Source organism: Bubalus kerabau, chromosome 15, assembly GCF_029407905.1.
Source record: "Bubalus kerabau isolate K-KA32 ecotype Philippines breed swamp buffalo chromosome 15, PCC_UOA_SB_1v2, whole genome shotgun sequence".
Classification (NCBI taxonomy): Eukaryota; Metazoa; Chordata; class Mammalia; order Artiodactyla; family Bovidae; genus Bubalus; species Bubalus kerabau.
In genome coordinates, this window is record NC_073638.1 from 43,192,329 (window position 1) to 43,208,993 (window position 16,665).

The 16,665-nt window shown below is 34.4% G+C and overlaps 1 protein-coding gene and 1 non-coding gene across 4 annotated transcripts in view; both read right to left on the reverse strand.

Annotated features, from left to right (window-relative positions):
• Window positions 1-433: 433 nt before the first annotated feature.
• The window catches only part of IPO7 (importin 7), a 45,828-nt gene continuing 29,596 nt past the window's right edge, over window positions 434-16,665 (reverse strand). For 2 of the 3 annotated variants that reach the window (XM_055548677.1, XM_055548676.1), the window contains 15 exons: window positions 15,921-15,997; window positions 15,453-15,569; window positions 13,487-13,576; window positions 12,915-13,080; window positions 12,594-12,754; window positions 11,840-11,968; window positions 10,838-10,904; window positions 10,629-10,754; window positions 10,074-10,171; window positions 8,334-8,429; window positions 7,664-7,884; window positions 7,358-7,563; window positions 6,115-6,321; window positions 4,310-4,426; window positions 2,363-3,502 (listed from right to left, as the gene is read on the reverse strand). In XM_055548677.1, coding sequence (XP_055404652.1) covers window positions 3,405-3,502; window positions 4,310-4,426; window positions 6,115-6,321; window positions 7,358-7,563; window positions 7,664-7,884; window positions 8,334-8,429; window positions 10,074-10,171; window positions 10,629-10,754; window positions 10,838-10,904; window positions 11,840-11,968; window positions 12,594-12,754; window positions 12,915-13,080; window positions 13,487-13,576; window positions 15,453-15,569; window positions 15,921-15,997 — 1,976 coding nt within the window. In that variant the 3' untranslated portion in view covers window positions 2,363-3,404. Of the gene's footprint in view, window positions 774-2,362; window positions 3,503-4,309; window positions 4,427-6,114; window positions 6,322-7,357; window positions 7,564-7,663; window positions 7,885-8,333; window positions 8,430-10,073; window positions 10,172-10,628; window positions 10,755-10,837; window positions 10,905-11,839; window positions 11,969-12,593; window positions 12,755-12,914; window positions 13,081-13,486; window positions 13,577-15,452; window positions 15,570-15,920; window positions 15,998-16,665 lie in introns of those variants that run through there. The other variant, XR_008703028.1, reaches the window with a different exon arrangement.
• LOC129629352 (small nucleolar RNA SNORA23) lies at window positions 13,161-13,345 on the reverse strand. Its single transcript, XR_008703186.1, has one exon. It is a non-coding gene; the product is annotated as a small nucleolar RNA SNORA23 (small nucleolar RNA).

Sequence of the window (16,665 nt, forward strand, 5' to 3'; positions counted from 1 at the left end):
CTTAGGGGGAAGGGTTTTTACTCTTTCATTATTAAGTCCATTAGTTTGAGCCTTTCTTTCAGATTGAGGAAATTCCTTCTTGAGTTTGTTAAAAGGAAATTTTAAAAAAGACTCTGGTAGGAAGCACAGAGTCGGACACAACTGAAGCGACTTAGCAGCAGCAGCAGCAGGAAGCACTTAAATATAGGATTCAGATACCAAATATAATTGACAAATTTCTATCTATCACCCGTGCTTTAAAAAAAAAAAAAAAACTAAAGGGGGAATTACCTCTCAAAAAGTTACTTAAAAGATATTCCTCTCATAGTAACAAAATTCTAGATTTCTAGCTGTATATCTAGTTTCCGTTGGTAAAAACCACATGCACCAAAGTAAAATGCTATTATTGCAAGGGTGGCCAACCTCATCAATGGTAAAACCTCAACTTCAGAAGGGATCAATATTCACCAAAACTTAAAATTACATAGAACAGAACTGACATTTTTATAACCTATGTTTTAATGTAATTTCAGGTCATTTAATTCACAAACACTTATGGAATGCCTACTCTGCTTAAGTCACTGTGCTAGATCCTCCCAAAGACACGGTGTATATTAATGTGATTGCTAATCACTTTTTCTAAATGCTTGCTTCAGGGACTACATCTGGAACTGAACATAGCCACAGTGCTGTGGTATGGCCACCCCTGCTCTACACTCTGGTCTCTTCAAGAGGTGAACATAGCGGTCATTATCCTGGTAAGGCATGTAGATTAGTAATCACCATTCTGTTACCTGCAGAGAAATAGATTAACATCTTTTATTTAATACTGATAAACGAATAGCTTTTATAAAAATGGATGGCTTAGGTTTACAAAAAAGTGAAGATTTTATGCTAATGTCAGCCATTAAAAAAGACATACTGAAACCCAAACAAAATCAGAATTAACTTGTATAAATTAAAAAATAAGTTATAGATTAGTGAAACTGTGGGAAATGCTGTATGTTAAAGAAATAAATAAAATCCACATGCAACTAATTACAAGTTTATAAATACTACTCTCAAAAAGTTATCTAAAAGTCCTATAACCTTATTTAAAAACACTGATACATTATCAAGATTCATAATCTATAAGAAACTCTAATTTGATGTTATATTTAAGGAAATACTGAAAATAATCGAGGTATATTTGATGCATTAGAAACTACCATTTGAACAATATTTAATATTAAATATAGTTTAATTTTAAGGTCTTTCATTTCAGTCAAAAATTCATAAATGTAGATTTAGTTTGGATTGTATGACAGAGGAGACAATAAAACTTGATCTCAAAGACATGCCAATACATTTTCTTGAAACAAAATCTCAGCAACCGAGAATTTTCATACTGTGCATGGGAATAACTAAAACCTTTATTAATACGGTTTCCAATAACAATGTGAAAATTGAAATTATCAATTCAAAGAGCAGTGAAATTTGAAATTTAAAAAAGTAGACTAGATATTAGGTAGGGGATAAAAGGTAAAGGAAGACAAAAATGTTTAATACTATTCAGCACTTCCCCTCTGTACATAATGTTGCATATATACAACTACTCCATTTTAATTTTATGACTTTTATGTAATAATGAAATCCCCTGAAGCAACCTAAGGTTTACAGATGGTGTTCAACTTGGGGCGAAAAAGTAGAAACACACTTGATTAACAATTTTCACCCACACATTTCAGATAAACATTTTTTTCTTTTTTTGCCAAGATTTTCATAGTAAAATCATAAATATAGGAAATACTTTCACTCCTTCAGTGTTAAAATAGAAAACCAAACAATGCCAACAGTAGTGGCTTAATTACTGGCATACAAGAAAAACACAACACCAATGGGTTTTCATTATGCATTTTAAATAATATGTGCATTTGCTTCATTTTTACATTTACAAATTTCCTAGTCTGTTATAGACAACAGCACTCAATAGTTTTGAATCCATTGAGATGTTGCTTTCAATTTGAAATATTGTGTGTATACATGTATATAAAAAAATAACCCAATGTATGACTCATCTGACAGATGTTCAAGATCAATAAAAGCTTATTTTTGAAACATGCAGTTAGGAGAGAGGGAAGCAAGCCAACCTCTCCACGTTGTCTTGTTGCTGGCTTGTTTTTGCAGTGGTATCAACAGTGGTTTTTGGAGGGAACCCTGTGCCTTCAGCCTATCAGATACCAGCATCAACAAGAGGGGCAAAGGAGATGGGAAAGGGAGGTGGGCAGGTGTTAGATGTCAATTTTAAAAGTGTGCATTTCCTATTCTTTCTAGTTATAGGATAAAAATAGATCAATGAGGAAAAAATTTATAATTAGAAAAAAACTGCAATCAAATCAAGACATAAGAGCCGAATTAAGTTCTTTTAATAGATTGCATATATAGATGTTTAGTCATACTCTTCGATTAACTCTTTAAGAGTAGAACTTTATATCCAATTTACATGCTTCAAATATCACCTTTCCTCTTTGTTACAGTAAGGTCTTGTACCCAAATATCCACTTGTACACTGAGAGCTTTAAGAAAAAAACAGGACACAGAGGGAGTTGCCATTTTTAGCAGCAATGAAATATCACTAACCCCTTTTAACATACCGAATTCAAGTCACTATCAGAGGTGAGTGCACCACAAAGTCACCAGGTACAAAATTGCTAATTCATTTTTAAATTAATAACTTGAAATTACCCCTGCCCCCCACCCCATTACATCCCATCTTTTTATAAACAGCAAACATTTTGCTATTTTATACATAGGCTAGCAGGCTTGTTTCAATATGAAAGTGCTAATTCATTTACAGATTTTTTTTTAATCAGTTATGTAGTGCTACAATAAATGTCCAATAATCTACATAGGAACAATCTTTGATGAATGAAAATGATGAAGATTGAATAAGGCTATCCATTACCTTATCTTATTTACATATAAAGAATAGATACCCAATGGTGAAGGAGAGACAGAAATTGGACAAATACTCATAGGTGTAAAAATTACATCTACCTTTGAGCTTATACTGTAAATGAGACATTTTAAATAGTCCTGTAGCCCATGCCTATTTTTTTCCTCAGAAAAAGAAAAGCTGCCTTCATGACATCCCCTCCTGTTGCAGATTTCCACAGTGTCACTTGAACTTTCAGTCAAATCCTTACTTTCTTCAAAAAATAAAGAAAATACTCCCTACCCCCCGAGTTACCTCCCTCCCCGGCCAAAATCCCTCTAGTTTCATTTTCAGTGCCAAGTTGCATGATCAAGTCCCACCTTCTGGGGTTTCTTTGTCCATCTATTGATCAATTAGTTTAGAGTAGATAACATGAACCAGTTCTGGAACCGCTACTAGGAGGAACACAAGCTCTTCACTACAATCACACTGCAGGAAGGAAAGTGGTAACTCAATTCATCCCTGGTGCCGGGCCTCCAAAATTGAAAGAACTTGGCACGACTGGAGCACTGAATTTGTATCCTCCATGTTTCTCAATCATTTTGGATTCTAGAAAAACAAAAAGTAAACGTTTGGTAGAGCATTCGATCAGCTTACTACTTTGGAGAACAGAACGAACCAACAGACATTAACAGCTAAACCACCAATATTAGCCAGGAAGTTCCAAGCTTTGGTCTCTGTTCTCCCTCCATATGTAAAGAAGAGAAGTGTATAATATGTAGATAAGATGAACTCTCTTGTATGCTGTAGACTTCTTAGGCAATTTTACTTCCCATTGTTTAAAAAGAAAAATCTTTAAATACCCTATTTTGAGTCAAACAGTGAATCAATAGGATCCAAATCCAAAGGTAGTAACAGCTAATGAATTTACTACAAGCAAATTCAAATATAAATACTTTAGAAAGGAGGTATAAATACTTCCTTTTTTATAAGGAGGACCCTCGCTGAATATAAAACTAGTCTTACTCACAGTTATTAAGACCTACAAAACTGTTAGAATGTGTATTACCTAAAATATCCTATATTGAAAAACATTTATATATTGTTAAGCATGAAACATTTACTGATGAAAAGAAATGATGTATGTCTTTAATATACTTTTAAGAAACTGCAGTTTTCAGAATTTTCCACTATCAAACCAGCCCCATGAGGTTTAGCAACCTTATTATAGTCTTCAACTACACGTAAAATCAAGAAATTGTGGCCCAAACCAAAATTCATCTCATTCCTACAGATTAGAGTGAATTTCTTATCACTTCCAACAACTGTAGCTTTTACATAATTTAAATCACCAAATTTAAATTTTAAAGCTGTATCAAAGTTATTAATTGCATTAAAGAGGGTCAAGTAACATACCATGGGCTGCTCTTCTTTGATCAGCTAGAGTCGCTATATCTTGTAACTGTTTTCTTTGTTCTTCATTAAGACCATGAGTCAGAGCCTGATACCACACAGGATTACGATTTTGTATAGCTATCAAAAAGAAAACAAGGTAAAATAGGGCGGTAAGAGTCCTGGTAGTTCTCTACTATTCTGTTCCCTCTACTCTACCTCCAGTACTGAAATTCTGATCTCGTTTATATTTTCCGAATAATTACCTACAGTATTTTAAATTGTTTGTGAGAAAAACATACAGGGGAAAAATCTATGGTTTAGCATTATGCCTCAAAAATCTAATCATGCTCAAAATCCTCACCGTTAGTAAACAGAGCCTAAATCAGTTGTTATCTAACAAGTAACAAAGTAGGGAAACTAGAAATAAAGTTAACTCAAACTCCTTAGAAGATTCAGAGTTAAAGCAACTTAAAAATGGACACATTCCCACATTCTAGATATAATTCTCAAATTCCTACATGAAAAAACAAAACCCAGAAACCTTAAAAAAGAGATGACTGGTACAAAGTAAATTATTTTTTTCTGCATTTATTCAAAAATCTTTCTTAAATATATGTAGTCTTTCCATAGAAAGGTACTCTGCAGCACTTACATATTTTTATATTATAGTCTAAATAATGGTCAAATATAACCCGTAAGAAGGAATAACAAAATTTCCCAGCATATCACAAGACCAGGTGTTAAAAATCTCACTGTTTAATGAAAACACGCACTAGATAAGTTGATAAATAATGGTAACAAGTCTAACTATATACGTCTGTGTTTCAATTAGCTACAGAAAGGGGTCTGTGTGTATGGTGAGTGAGTGAGAGAAAATGTTCTCTATAAAGGCTTTCCACAAAATAAAAAATTTTTACAGAGTAATTCCCAAGAATGAAAACTCATTTCCTCATGATATTCTACTTTATTGCCTTTACTGTGCATGAGCCTTCTATTATAAACCATCATTTAGGAATTAACATGTGTTTAAGTATACAAAATACAAAGTCAAGGACAAAAGCCAGTCAGTTCTTGGCACTTCAATCAATTTTAACAGCCTGCCACATAGCCCCAAAACAATTACTTGCATTTCCGCAACCTTGCATCAAAATTGCTTTGTCGTGGGCTTGGAAGATTAATGCTTTGCTTATCAGAGAATTTATTCTACATCAAAATTCATAATGTATAGGGATGATAAAATAGAAAAGTAGTTAACTGGAAGGAAAGGAGGTTCAAATATAGTGTCAATTTAAATTTCTTAAGCTAGGTTAAAGCATACTGATGTTGTATTTTGTTGAAATCCAAGTAAATGATTATCAAAAACAAAAAGTGGCACCTAGCAGTCTATAGCCACACATTGTGAAGCAGGAGAAAAGAATAAAGATTCCCAAGACTATACATGTAAAAAAATGGTCAAATTCTCAGATAGGTAAGCACAGGTTTAGCCAGGGGGGAAAACACACACAAACACAAGAAACATAAGGGTAGATACTTCTGGCGAAACCTGGGAGGCTACAATGAAGTATACAATTTTCCTATGATGTGCCTATTTCAAAATTATGATCTAAATAAAAGTAAAATAACAGGATGAGGAAAATACTCTGAATCTCTAAGGCAATAGGAGAAGTAACTTTGGTTACTTTGCCTAACAATCCTAAATCATATTCTAGTTTGGGTTTGATATACCCCAATCTCTTCTTTAGGGGACAGACATAAAGAAGAACAGTTTGATTCAGGAAAATGGGTCATATGGAACTATCTGAATTACATAGAACAAGTAAACTTACTCTGAAATATAGCTTTAAATATCTGATACTCATCAACAGGGTTATCTTCATCATCAATGATTGTAGAATAGCCTTCCAGGGCAGTTTCTTCAGCATCATCTTCTTCCCAATCTTCCTCATCTCCATCTTCACCCGCCTGCTTAGCCAGAATCTCCAAATATTCTTGTCCATCTTCATCAATATCATCTTCATCACTGCCCAGTTCCTCTGCCAAGTCATAAAAAGGTGCTCTTGTTAACGCTGAAATATTCTGTTACTCATTTTAACTCACTGACAATGATCATTGTTGGAAAATCACAACTGAATAATTCAAGGGAGAGTTCCAGGAATTTGTGTTTAAATACACATTCAGCAATAAATAAAAAAAAAATTCTCACAGAAATCTAAGAAAACTACCACAATTGTTAATAATCTAGATTCCAGTATTCTATTATACATAGATTCTAAAATTGGAAAATGGACTGAATGAGAGCCAGCACTTGGCATGCTCTGAACCTTATGGTATTTACCAAACCAAATAAATACCAATAGTAAAGCAACAGTTTGTTATTTCCACAGGAATACCTTTTACGAGATTTTTTTTTAAAGGCTGGCTAAGATAATATATGATAAAAGACAAAAATGGCAATTATCATATTTTGGAACCACTACAATAACTTAAACAACATCTATTTTTACTCTTGTGGTCTGTAGTATCTCACAGGTGAAATGTATTAGATGCTCACAAACACTAAAAACCCCAAACCAAAAATCATTTTTGCCTGCTGCTGCTGCATCGCTTCAGTCGTGTCCGACTCTGTGGGACCCCTATAGACGGCAGCCCACCAGACTACCCCGCCCCTGGGATTCTCCAGGCAAAAACACTGGAGTGGGTTGCCATTTCCTTCTCCAGTGCATGAAAGTGAAAAGTGAAAGTGAAGTCACTCAGTCGTGTCCGACTCTTAGCGACCCCATGGACTGCAGCCTTCCAGGCTCCTCCGTCCATGGGAGTTTCCAGGCAAGAGTACCGGAGTGGGGTGCCATTTTTGCCTAGAACTGCTTTATGTAATGGAGATACAGCTCAAAGTTCTGCCCTCATGGACCTGATACTCCAGTGGGAATCTAGTGAGAGTCTATGAATGAATGAACGTGTAAATATTTAGCTATGATCCCACATTTCATTAGAAGAAGGGCTAAAGGAATAAGTCCAGTGATATTTCTAACTAGGTAATAAGACTGGCTTCCTACACTGCAAATCCCTTACCCGTTTCATCATCATCTTCAGCTTCATCGTCATCGTCACTGTCATTCTCGTGTTCTGCGTGGCAGGCATAAGCTCTTTTTAATCCATTAAATAAAAGAATAAAAGCTGGCAAAATCTGTCCAGAAACCTGATTTAAAACTTGTGGTATTTGTTCCATATCAATAAGAGCACACAGGCCCAGAACACACATCTTTCTGTCGTGAAGCCTGAAAAAAATAAAATAAATATTTTCTTCTTTTCCTTAAAAAAATTTTGCACAGTTCCTCACAAAGTTATATAAACAAAGACCCAGTACATGTCACTTACCCCAAGAAACAATCAACATCATTAAGCCATTGTGTAATAAAATGATTTGTAACTGGTTCAACATTATTAGGGAAGCGAAGATTTTCTAAGGTATTGAGAAGTAGGTGTGGATTGTAATACAAAGCTGCAATGGCAACTTGCAGGCACATTGTTCGAAGCTCACTTGTCTTCACCTCTCTCGTCAGCCTCTCTAAAGCTGCTTCCACAAATAAGGGAATACACTATAGAGAAAGAACGAAACATTTCAAAACTGTCAGTAATAGCAGGCATTAACTATCCTGACCATATTAATTTTCTGGTTTCCTCAACTAAACACTTTTCCATTAAATGATCCAATAATTTTTATTGCTGAAGCATTTCAGTGGGAAATCCAATTTTAGAGAAAAATCAGTCTTCACTGATATGAGAGCCCCACCACAAGAGCAATCATGGATTCAAAATATTCCTACTGACTAACCTTACTGTAGTAATCATTTTGTTTATTTCCATACATATTAAATATATGGTCACTATTAAATATTGGTTAAATTTTAAACAATTTTAACATGTTATCTTGGTGTCATAATAAACTACAATATATATATATATAACAAATGCCCAAAAACAAAAAGCGGAGGGAAAGATTCCTTCTCTGAATCCTGCAATCTGAATCATTAATGGCTTCACTGACCTGGTCAATGCCACGCCCTTTGCACTGCAAAATGATGACCTCTAGCAATTTTGCTGCATGACACTCTGCATCTTCTCCTGCAACTCCTGTAAGAACCTGATCAACAGAAAATATAAACTGCAAGGAGGCATCTCAAAACCTTTAATCAGTCTGTAACTGCTTAAGTATTCAAGAGAGTCTAATAAATAAATATGAGTGATTGCACAGACTACAGTCTAAAGAACTGTAAGGATTTGGAGTTGTTTGTCTGTAACATTGGTCTAAATAATCAAAGGACCTCCCCTGTTGTGCCATTCTGGACTGTAACAAGTTGACAACCACTGTGTCTAAAAAAAAAAAAAAATACTGGCAATGGATTGTGAGATGAGCAGGATGAAAAGGCAGTCTGCTGATGGCAGAAGTTGTCCCCAGAGAAGAAATAAAAGCATGTAATTCACATGCTCATTAGCACTAGAGGAATCAAAGGGTTAAGGATAAGTGTTTTAAAATTGGAGTATGGATGGCATAGCTATCTCTGTTCCTAGAACATCAACATAAACAATTAGCAATAAATAATAACATAACTAGATTATTCTGCCACTAAGTGTTCAGAAAGAATGAGGATGACAAACACATCTAAAAACTTCATGGAGGAAAATCATTTTTTAATGTCTGGTTTTAAACAACAGACTGAGAGTTCTCAACAAATACTGTAAGGAACTCATGTTACCAATTACACTAACTCTGATATCAAAGGACCCCAATCAATCATTTTATCTCCTACTTAAGAGGAAAAAAAAAAAGCAACATTCACCATATATATGTATCTTATGATTTTCCAAAAATGGCCTAGTACTTTTGACTTTTTAAAAATGAACCTTCAGATTTTATAATCTTGCTATTTACTAATACTGTACAGCTACTGCAAACCCACAGCCTCCAAGGAGTTCCTTTCTTTTTTTTTCCTTATTAAAGTAGTTGATTTACAATGTTGTATTCATTTCTGGTGTAGAGCAAAGTTGATTCACTTACACATAGTATGGTTTAGTGGCTAAGTTGTGTCCAACTCTTTGCGACCCCATGAACTGTAGCCTGTTACGCTCCTCTGTCCATGAGATTTTCCAGGCAAGAATACTGGAGTGGGTTGCCATTTCCTTCTCCAGGAGATCTTCCCCACCAAGGGACTGAACCTGGGTTTCCTGCATTGCAGGCAGATTCTTTACCAACTGAGCCACCAGCGAAGTCATTAATACATATACACGTTCTTTTTCATATTCTTTTCCATTATGGTTTATTATTTATTTGAACATCAGCAGAAGCTTGTTGTTTATTAATTTTATATATAGTAGTTTGTATCTGTTAATCCTAATCTCATAATTTATACCCTTCCTCCCCTTTTGGCAACCATTAGTTTCTTTTCTGTATCTTTGAGTCTGAGAATGTTCTTTATAAGACATTGATAATCATTTCTGGCCTTTTCTTCTTTTGATTCAAAACTTAGCAGGGAACAAGCGAAGATAAGATCCAGGCACTAAAATCAAGAAATGTAGCTCTAATTAAATACCAGAAGGTAGACATAAATACTTGTCAAAGTCATCAATGAGAGATCTAGGAATCAAAGCCATTTTGTTGATAACTTTTAAATAATCCTTATTATATCAAACTCATATGATATTTACCATAATGTAGTATCATGTCTCTTTACAATTTTGTACTTTTTATAACACAAGCCTCACATGTTCTTGTATTAGGGTGACCTACCTTTTTGCACATACTGTATATCATTTCAAGGTACTTGGTATCAGATAGAAGTGTGTCTGTATCAACTGTTACATAATTATGAAGCAGAGGCATCATATCTGTATTAATAAAAAAAATGTAAGTTAAATATCTTTACTAACATAAATGCTGTGTTTCTGAAAAATCTAAGAAAAAGAAGCAAGTCTGAATGTTTTATCCCTAACATTCACTTTTAATTATTCATTTGTAATTAAATGTCAAAATGAGCCTATTATTAAAGTATATTCCTTCATATTTAGTAAACATAAAGATTATGTTAAAGATTATACCAAGAAGACTGACAGGAAACAGAAACTTAAGAATATGTGTTTTAGTGAAAAAGATCTCAAGTGATAACTAAATCAAAATGTATAATGGAAATCAAAGCTAGGGTCATCTTGGAGCATTAATTACTACTGATAACTTATCCAAACAAGGAAGCACTTAAGAATATGCAAAACTTTGTGTTCAAGTGATATACTAAAACTGAATACAAACAGGGGGAACCCTAAGTATTTCTATGATGACTTCACCTACCTGTAAAGTAATCAAAACCATCTTGCTGAAAAACCTCAAATACCAGAGGTAGTAACTGCCACATCTGTGGAGACACTTGTTGACATGTCAAACTGTGTGCTAAAGAGAAGATCTCCTCATAGAATTCTAAAAGAGAATACCAAGTCATTAGGACAATGCTTGCTCATATGAAATAGTAGGATATTCTCTGAACAATCAGAGGTATCTACCTAAGACATGCTGCTGTAAAACAGTTCCAATGACCTGCAAGCAGATTCCTTCAAGCTGCTGGGTTATCTAAAAGAGAAGAAAAAAATCATATGGAATTGCAGCACACTGAGTGAATTGTTAAATAATATAATAATTCAATGCATTTACATGTAAAGTCAATATTGTCAACAAATTATTTTAAGCCTTTGTTTCAAAATGGAATGTTTCAAAATTGTGAATCAATCTGGGAATGAAACTTAATACAATACCATTACAATCAGACAAACAAGAAATAACAAGTATAGTTTACTATAAGAAAAAAAAATATCCTAGAAAAATGGAGCCACATCATTCTGCAGAGACTAAAATCTTGTAATTCAGCCAAATGTAAGTGAAGTTAACAGAGATACAAATCAATAGCTTACTGAAAAATTATTTAAAAGAAGGTATTAATCCTACCACTCCCAGTAAATTTTTAAGTCAGCTCCATTTATCTAACAGTGAGCAGTGCACCCAAGTCATACAAGATAGATAGAATATACAAATTCCCCTTTTAATTATCAGTATGATCCTCAATTGGATCCCAAATTCCTAACAGTCATCATAATGTTAAAAAGTGCAGGAAGCAGGACATCCATTTGGAATACATACAGTGTACACCTAAAAATGGTTAAGGTGGTATATGTTATACGGATTATACCCTAACTAAAAAATTTTTTATTAAAAAGGAAAACTAGCGAGAGTAAGTTTTCCTAGGAATCACTATACCTTTAGATCTGAGAAAGGTAACCCCAAACTCAGAGCTTTGAGGCAAAGATACAAATACCTCCCTCCTATTCCTTCTAAAATATTTATAAGGTACTATGAAAAGGGTACTACTAGTTAAAAGATAGCAAAAATCAAGATATGTGAGAAGATGACCAAAGACTATATGTCAGAGGGCCCCCCAAAAGCACAAAACAACTGATGAAGAATGGCTTGAAATTCCCTAAAACTTTTACAGCACTGGATTATTTTCTTACTTCTTTATGATCTTCAACTACACTAAGAAGTGTGTCGATGGTATTCAGGATTCCCATAGCAGTAACTGCTTTATCATCACTTCCTTCTTCATCTGGCCCAGTCTGGATTACTTGATTAAAAGTCATTGCCTACATTGAAGAGAATATAATTAAGCTTTGCCCTTAAAGCAGTATAAACATATTTTTGTCTAAAACATAGTTTTTAAAATGTTCTAAGACAGCACAACTGGCATTTCCAAATCAATTAATATTATATAGTCAATGGTACTGCTCTACCACTTACTGGGTCACTTCAAACAGACTACTTGACCTCTTTTTCCTGACATATTCACAGAGATACTGTGAGGATTAAATGAGGCAAGGCATAGAAAATGCTTAATATTATGAACATTAGTATTACTGGCTGACATTTGGGGCTTCCCATGTGGCACTACTAGTAAAGAACCCGGCTGCAAATGTAGAACTAAGAGATGAGGGTTTGATTCCTGGTTGGCAAGATCCCCTGGAGAAGGAAATGGCAATCCACTCCAAGTTAGAAGGAGCCCCACCCCTTCTAACTTGGGCAAGTTAATTAACCTTTTCATAACTCACATTTTCTTTCAGTATAGGAATATTCCTCACAGAGGACTGTATGAGAATTAAATGAGTTAAAATATGTATCAAGGACTTAGAATGATGCCTGATATACAATAAGCTCTGTGAAAACACCTGCTGTAATCTAAGTAATGCATACATTACTGATCAAATAACATACCAAATGCTGTGTCATTTCTACTGCAATAGGAGTAACTTCTTCACTGTACTCGCAGATCATTTTCTGAATTACATTGGTAAGATCATCATTTTCTGTTTCTCTTATAATGTGAAGAAGAGCCTGCATGACGGGTCTGATGAATGGTGTGATATATTCTTTAGCTGTAAGAGAAAGAGGAAAAAACTTCTGGTGCCAACAGCTAAAACTCCTTAAAACCTGAATCAATATATACCAAAGAGTAAACAAGAAATACCTTAGAATGAAAAGGAAGACAATATGTCAAGTTTTTAGGACTATGTCTTATACATACAAATCTTTTACCTTTCTCTTGATTGCTGATCAGCACTTGAAGTGCAATGGCAGCTTCCACTTTAACAGGCATTTCCCTATCATCTATCAGACATCTTCGGGTCAGTTCTAGGGCTGTTTGCAAGTTCTGGTCACTTTTGAACTTCACTTCACAAAAGTAGTGAAGGACCCAGCAAGCCTTTAAAAAAAAATGCAGTGAGTTACTATAGGTGTCTTACATTAAATTCTACCATGTGACAATATTTCTAGTGCCAAAGTTCTTGTGTGGGAATTTGGAGGCTGGCCAGTGGTAGATGAAGTCAAAAGAGACAACACTAGACCAGTACTATGATCCCAACTTACTCTTTGGCTGCATGATGTTTGTGTGGATAGCAAGATCTGAATGCAAAACACAGACAGATGCTGCTATCAGACACAGATGAAAACTATGCACACATTATGAGCAGCCATTTACAGAAACACAAAAGTCTAGGATAACATAGGGTTTTAAAGTGAACATCTAAAAGCTTCCATATAAAAGTCCACATAAGCAGTTATTCATTATAAGACATAAATATACAAAACAATACAGCTTTAAAACATACCCTGGCTCTCATGTAGCCTAGTTCACTGCTGAAGAGAGGGAATACATGATTCTGCAACATGTATTCCATCTGATCTTTGTAGATCTTTTTCTGTAAAAATAAACAAATATAATCATCTCAAATGTCAAACAGATACACAAATCCTTAAAATGACTAATGGTGTCAAAACATCTTAATTCTCAAACATTAACATCAAAATCACTATACATTTTTAAATCTTTTTACATCGTTTGTTTACAAAGCAATTATGTTGGACATGAACACCAGTGGTGTTTAAGTAAGAGAAGAATGGTTAATTTTATTCCTTATCTTACAAAACATTTTTCTCTTATAAAATTATTATAATGAAAGAACCTCTGGAAAGGTTCTACATGAACAATACAGCATAGATTGAGAAATATTCTGCTCTCAAGGTAATAATGGGAAGGGATATATTCAGGTTTACAAATTTCCAGCAAAACCAATTTTCTGAGAAGAAAAAACACTACAATTTAATACAATATGAAAAGAAAATAATTCATGCAAAAAGAATTATCTTCAGCACAAGCAATAAAAAAGAAATATAGAAGACACTTTCAAAATCATAAGAAAATGTACCTTAAAGGACACCATCAAGAATGTGAAAAGATAAAAGATAATCCACAGAATGGTAGAAAATACTTGCAAATCACATACAGCTGATCTTTGAATAATGAGGCGGTTGGCACACCAACCCTCTGTGCAGTTGAAAATCTGCCCCTTAATTTGCAATTAGCCCTGAATATCTGTGATTCTGCATCTGTGGATTCAAACAACTCCATTTGTGGATTCAACCAACTGTAGTATTTACTACTTAAAAAAATCCACGTTAAGTGAACCTGAAAACAGTTCAAACCTGTGTTGTTCAGAGGTCAACTGTATTTGAAAGCTTTTTAAAAGCATAGCATTTAGAATATACAAGGAATTCCCTGGTGGTTCAGAGGTTAGGACTCTACACTTTTACGGCCAAGGGTCCAGTTTGATCCCTAGCTGGGAAACTAAGATCCCACAAGCCACCCAGTGTGGCCAAAAAAATTAGATTAAAAAATATATATATATATACATATATGTATATATATATATCAGAACTCTAACAAATCACAGTAAAAAGATAAATATCTTCATTTAAAATGGACAAAAGATTTGAACAGAAATTTCTCCAAGGAAGACTGGACAATAAGCATAAAAAAAGATTCTCAGTATCATTAGTCGTGAGGGAAATGTAAATTAAAACCACAGTGAAATTACCATTTGATACCAACTGGGATGGCTATAACTTTAAAAGACAGACAACAGCCAAGTGTTGATAAAGACAAAGACACTGGAACCATCGTCACACACTGCTAATTAATACATAAAAAATGGTACAGCCACTTTGGAAAACAGTCCAGCAGTCTCCCAACATTTCATCAGCAATTCAAGTCACAGGTATGTATTCCATTTATATGAAATGTCCAGAATAGAAAAATCCATTATCAGAGACATAAAGGAGATAACAACTAGGGCTAGGAGATTTGGGAGAAAATGGGGAGTGATGTCTAAAAGTTTCTTTTGGGGATGATGAAAACTCTTGGGAATTAGAGTTGATGGTGGCACAACTCTTTATAAGAAAAACAACCGAACTGTATAGTTTAAATGGACAAACCATATGGTATATGAAAATTGCTCAGTAGTGTCCGACTCTTTGCAACCCCACGGTCTGTGCATGGACTTCTCCAGGCAAGAATATTGGATTTGGTTGCCATTCCCTTTTCCAGGGTATCTTCCCAACCCAGGGATCAAACCTGGGTCTCCTGCACTGCAGGCAGATTTTTATCATCTGAGCTACAGGGCGTTCCCTGGTATATGAACTATACCTCAATTCAGTTTTATCTCAATTGCCACTATTAAAACAAACTAATTGCATGCACGTGTGCGCACACACACACACTCACACACACACAAATACCTTCAGAAGTATTTCGGCTAAAGAACCAATCATATGCAGGGCTCCATCTTTTTTTCGAGGATCAGCATTTGGTTCTGTGAGAATCTGGTAGCAAAATCCCATAGTCTTTTGTAGTACCTAGATTAACAGAGAAAAGTACTGCTTTACCGGATATCCAAAAATCCTTCTAAAACACTGATGACAAGATGATCTTAAGTAACCATTAAGAACTAAAAGTTTGGGTTTAGAAAATGCAAACTATTATATACAGAATGGATAAACATCAAGGTCCTGCTGTATAGCAGGATGAAATATATTCAATACCCTGTGATAAACTATATATGTAACTGAATCACTATTCTGAATAGCAGAAATTACTACTGTGAATGAACTATACTTCAATAAAATAAACAAAAAAACATCCTAAGTGTATATCTGAACATATATTAAATATTAAAGCAAAAGTTATCCACATACTAAATAACCCACCTCTTTCCTCTTACTACAGGCTGTAAACAAGAGCGTCTGGGCAGCAGTGGTAGGAGAGATGAAATCCTCAAATACATCTGGAGAATAGAATTAACACAGAATATAGAAAAATAGTAATTTCAAATTTTTCATCAAACATTTTCATATAGTTTACAAATGATTTTCAGTGATAACAAAAAAGGACCTTAAATTTTCGCTAAATCTTCAAAGACAAACATGAAAACAAATCCAGATCTCCAAAGAATTTTGCAAAAGCCTAATGCCTTGTCTTTTCTGTACGAATTAAATCTTAATCCATTAACTTCTCCCAATGATTATTTTCTATCATATGAAGCCCCACTACTGTGAGAATTTTCACAATGGGGTCACAAAAATACCAACTACTGAAAGTACCTAAGATTTTGGTAGGAAGAAAGACTAATACTCAACATTAGCCAAATTACAATTCTTTAGTTCCATGCAGAGACTCCGTATGACTCCAGCTTTCCGTATGCCATCTTCTCAACTTCCATACACATGATGACTGACATGGGATCCAAAAGCACAGTTCAGATACTTAGTGTTAAGGTGTACCCTTGAATTTCTAACAGTTCTGGCATGTGCCAGAGGTATATCCAACAGTCATAACCTACTAACATTATTGTATTTACATCTGCTAAAAATGAGGATTATCATTATCAAATGACCAAACTAATGAAAAGCTTCCCAAATGACTTAACAATGGATAAATTATATTAAAATAATG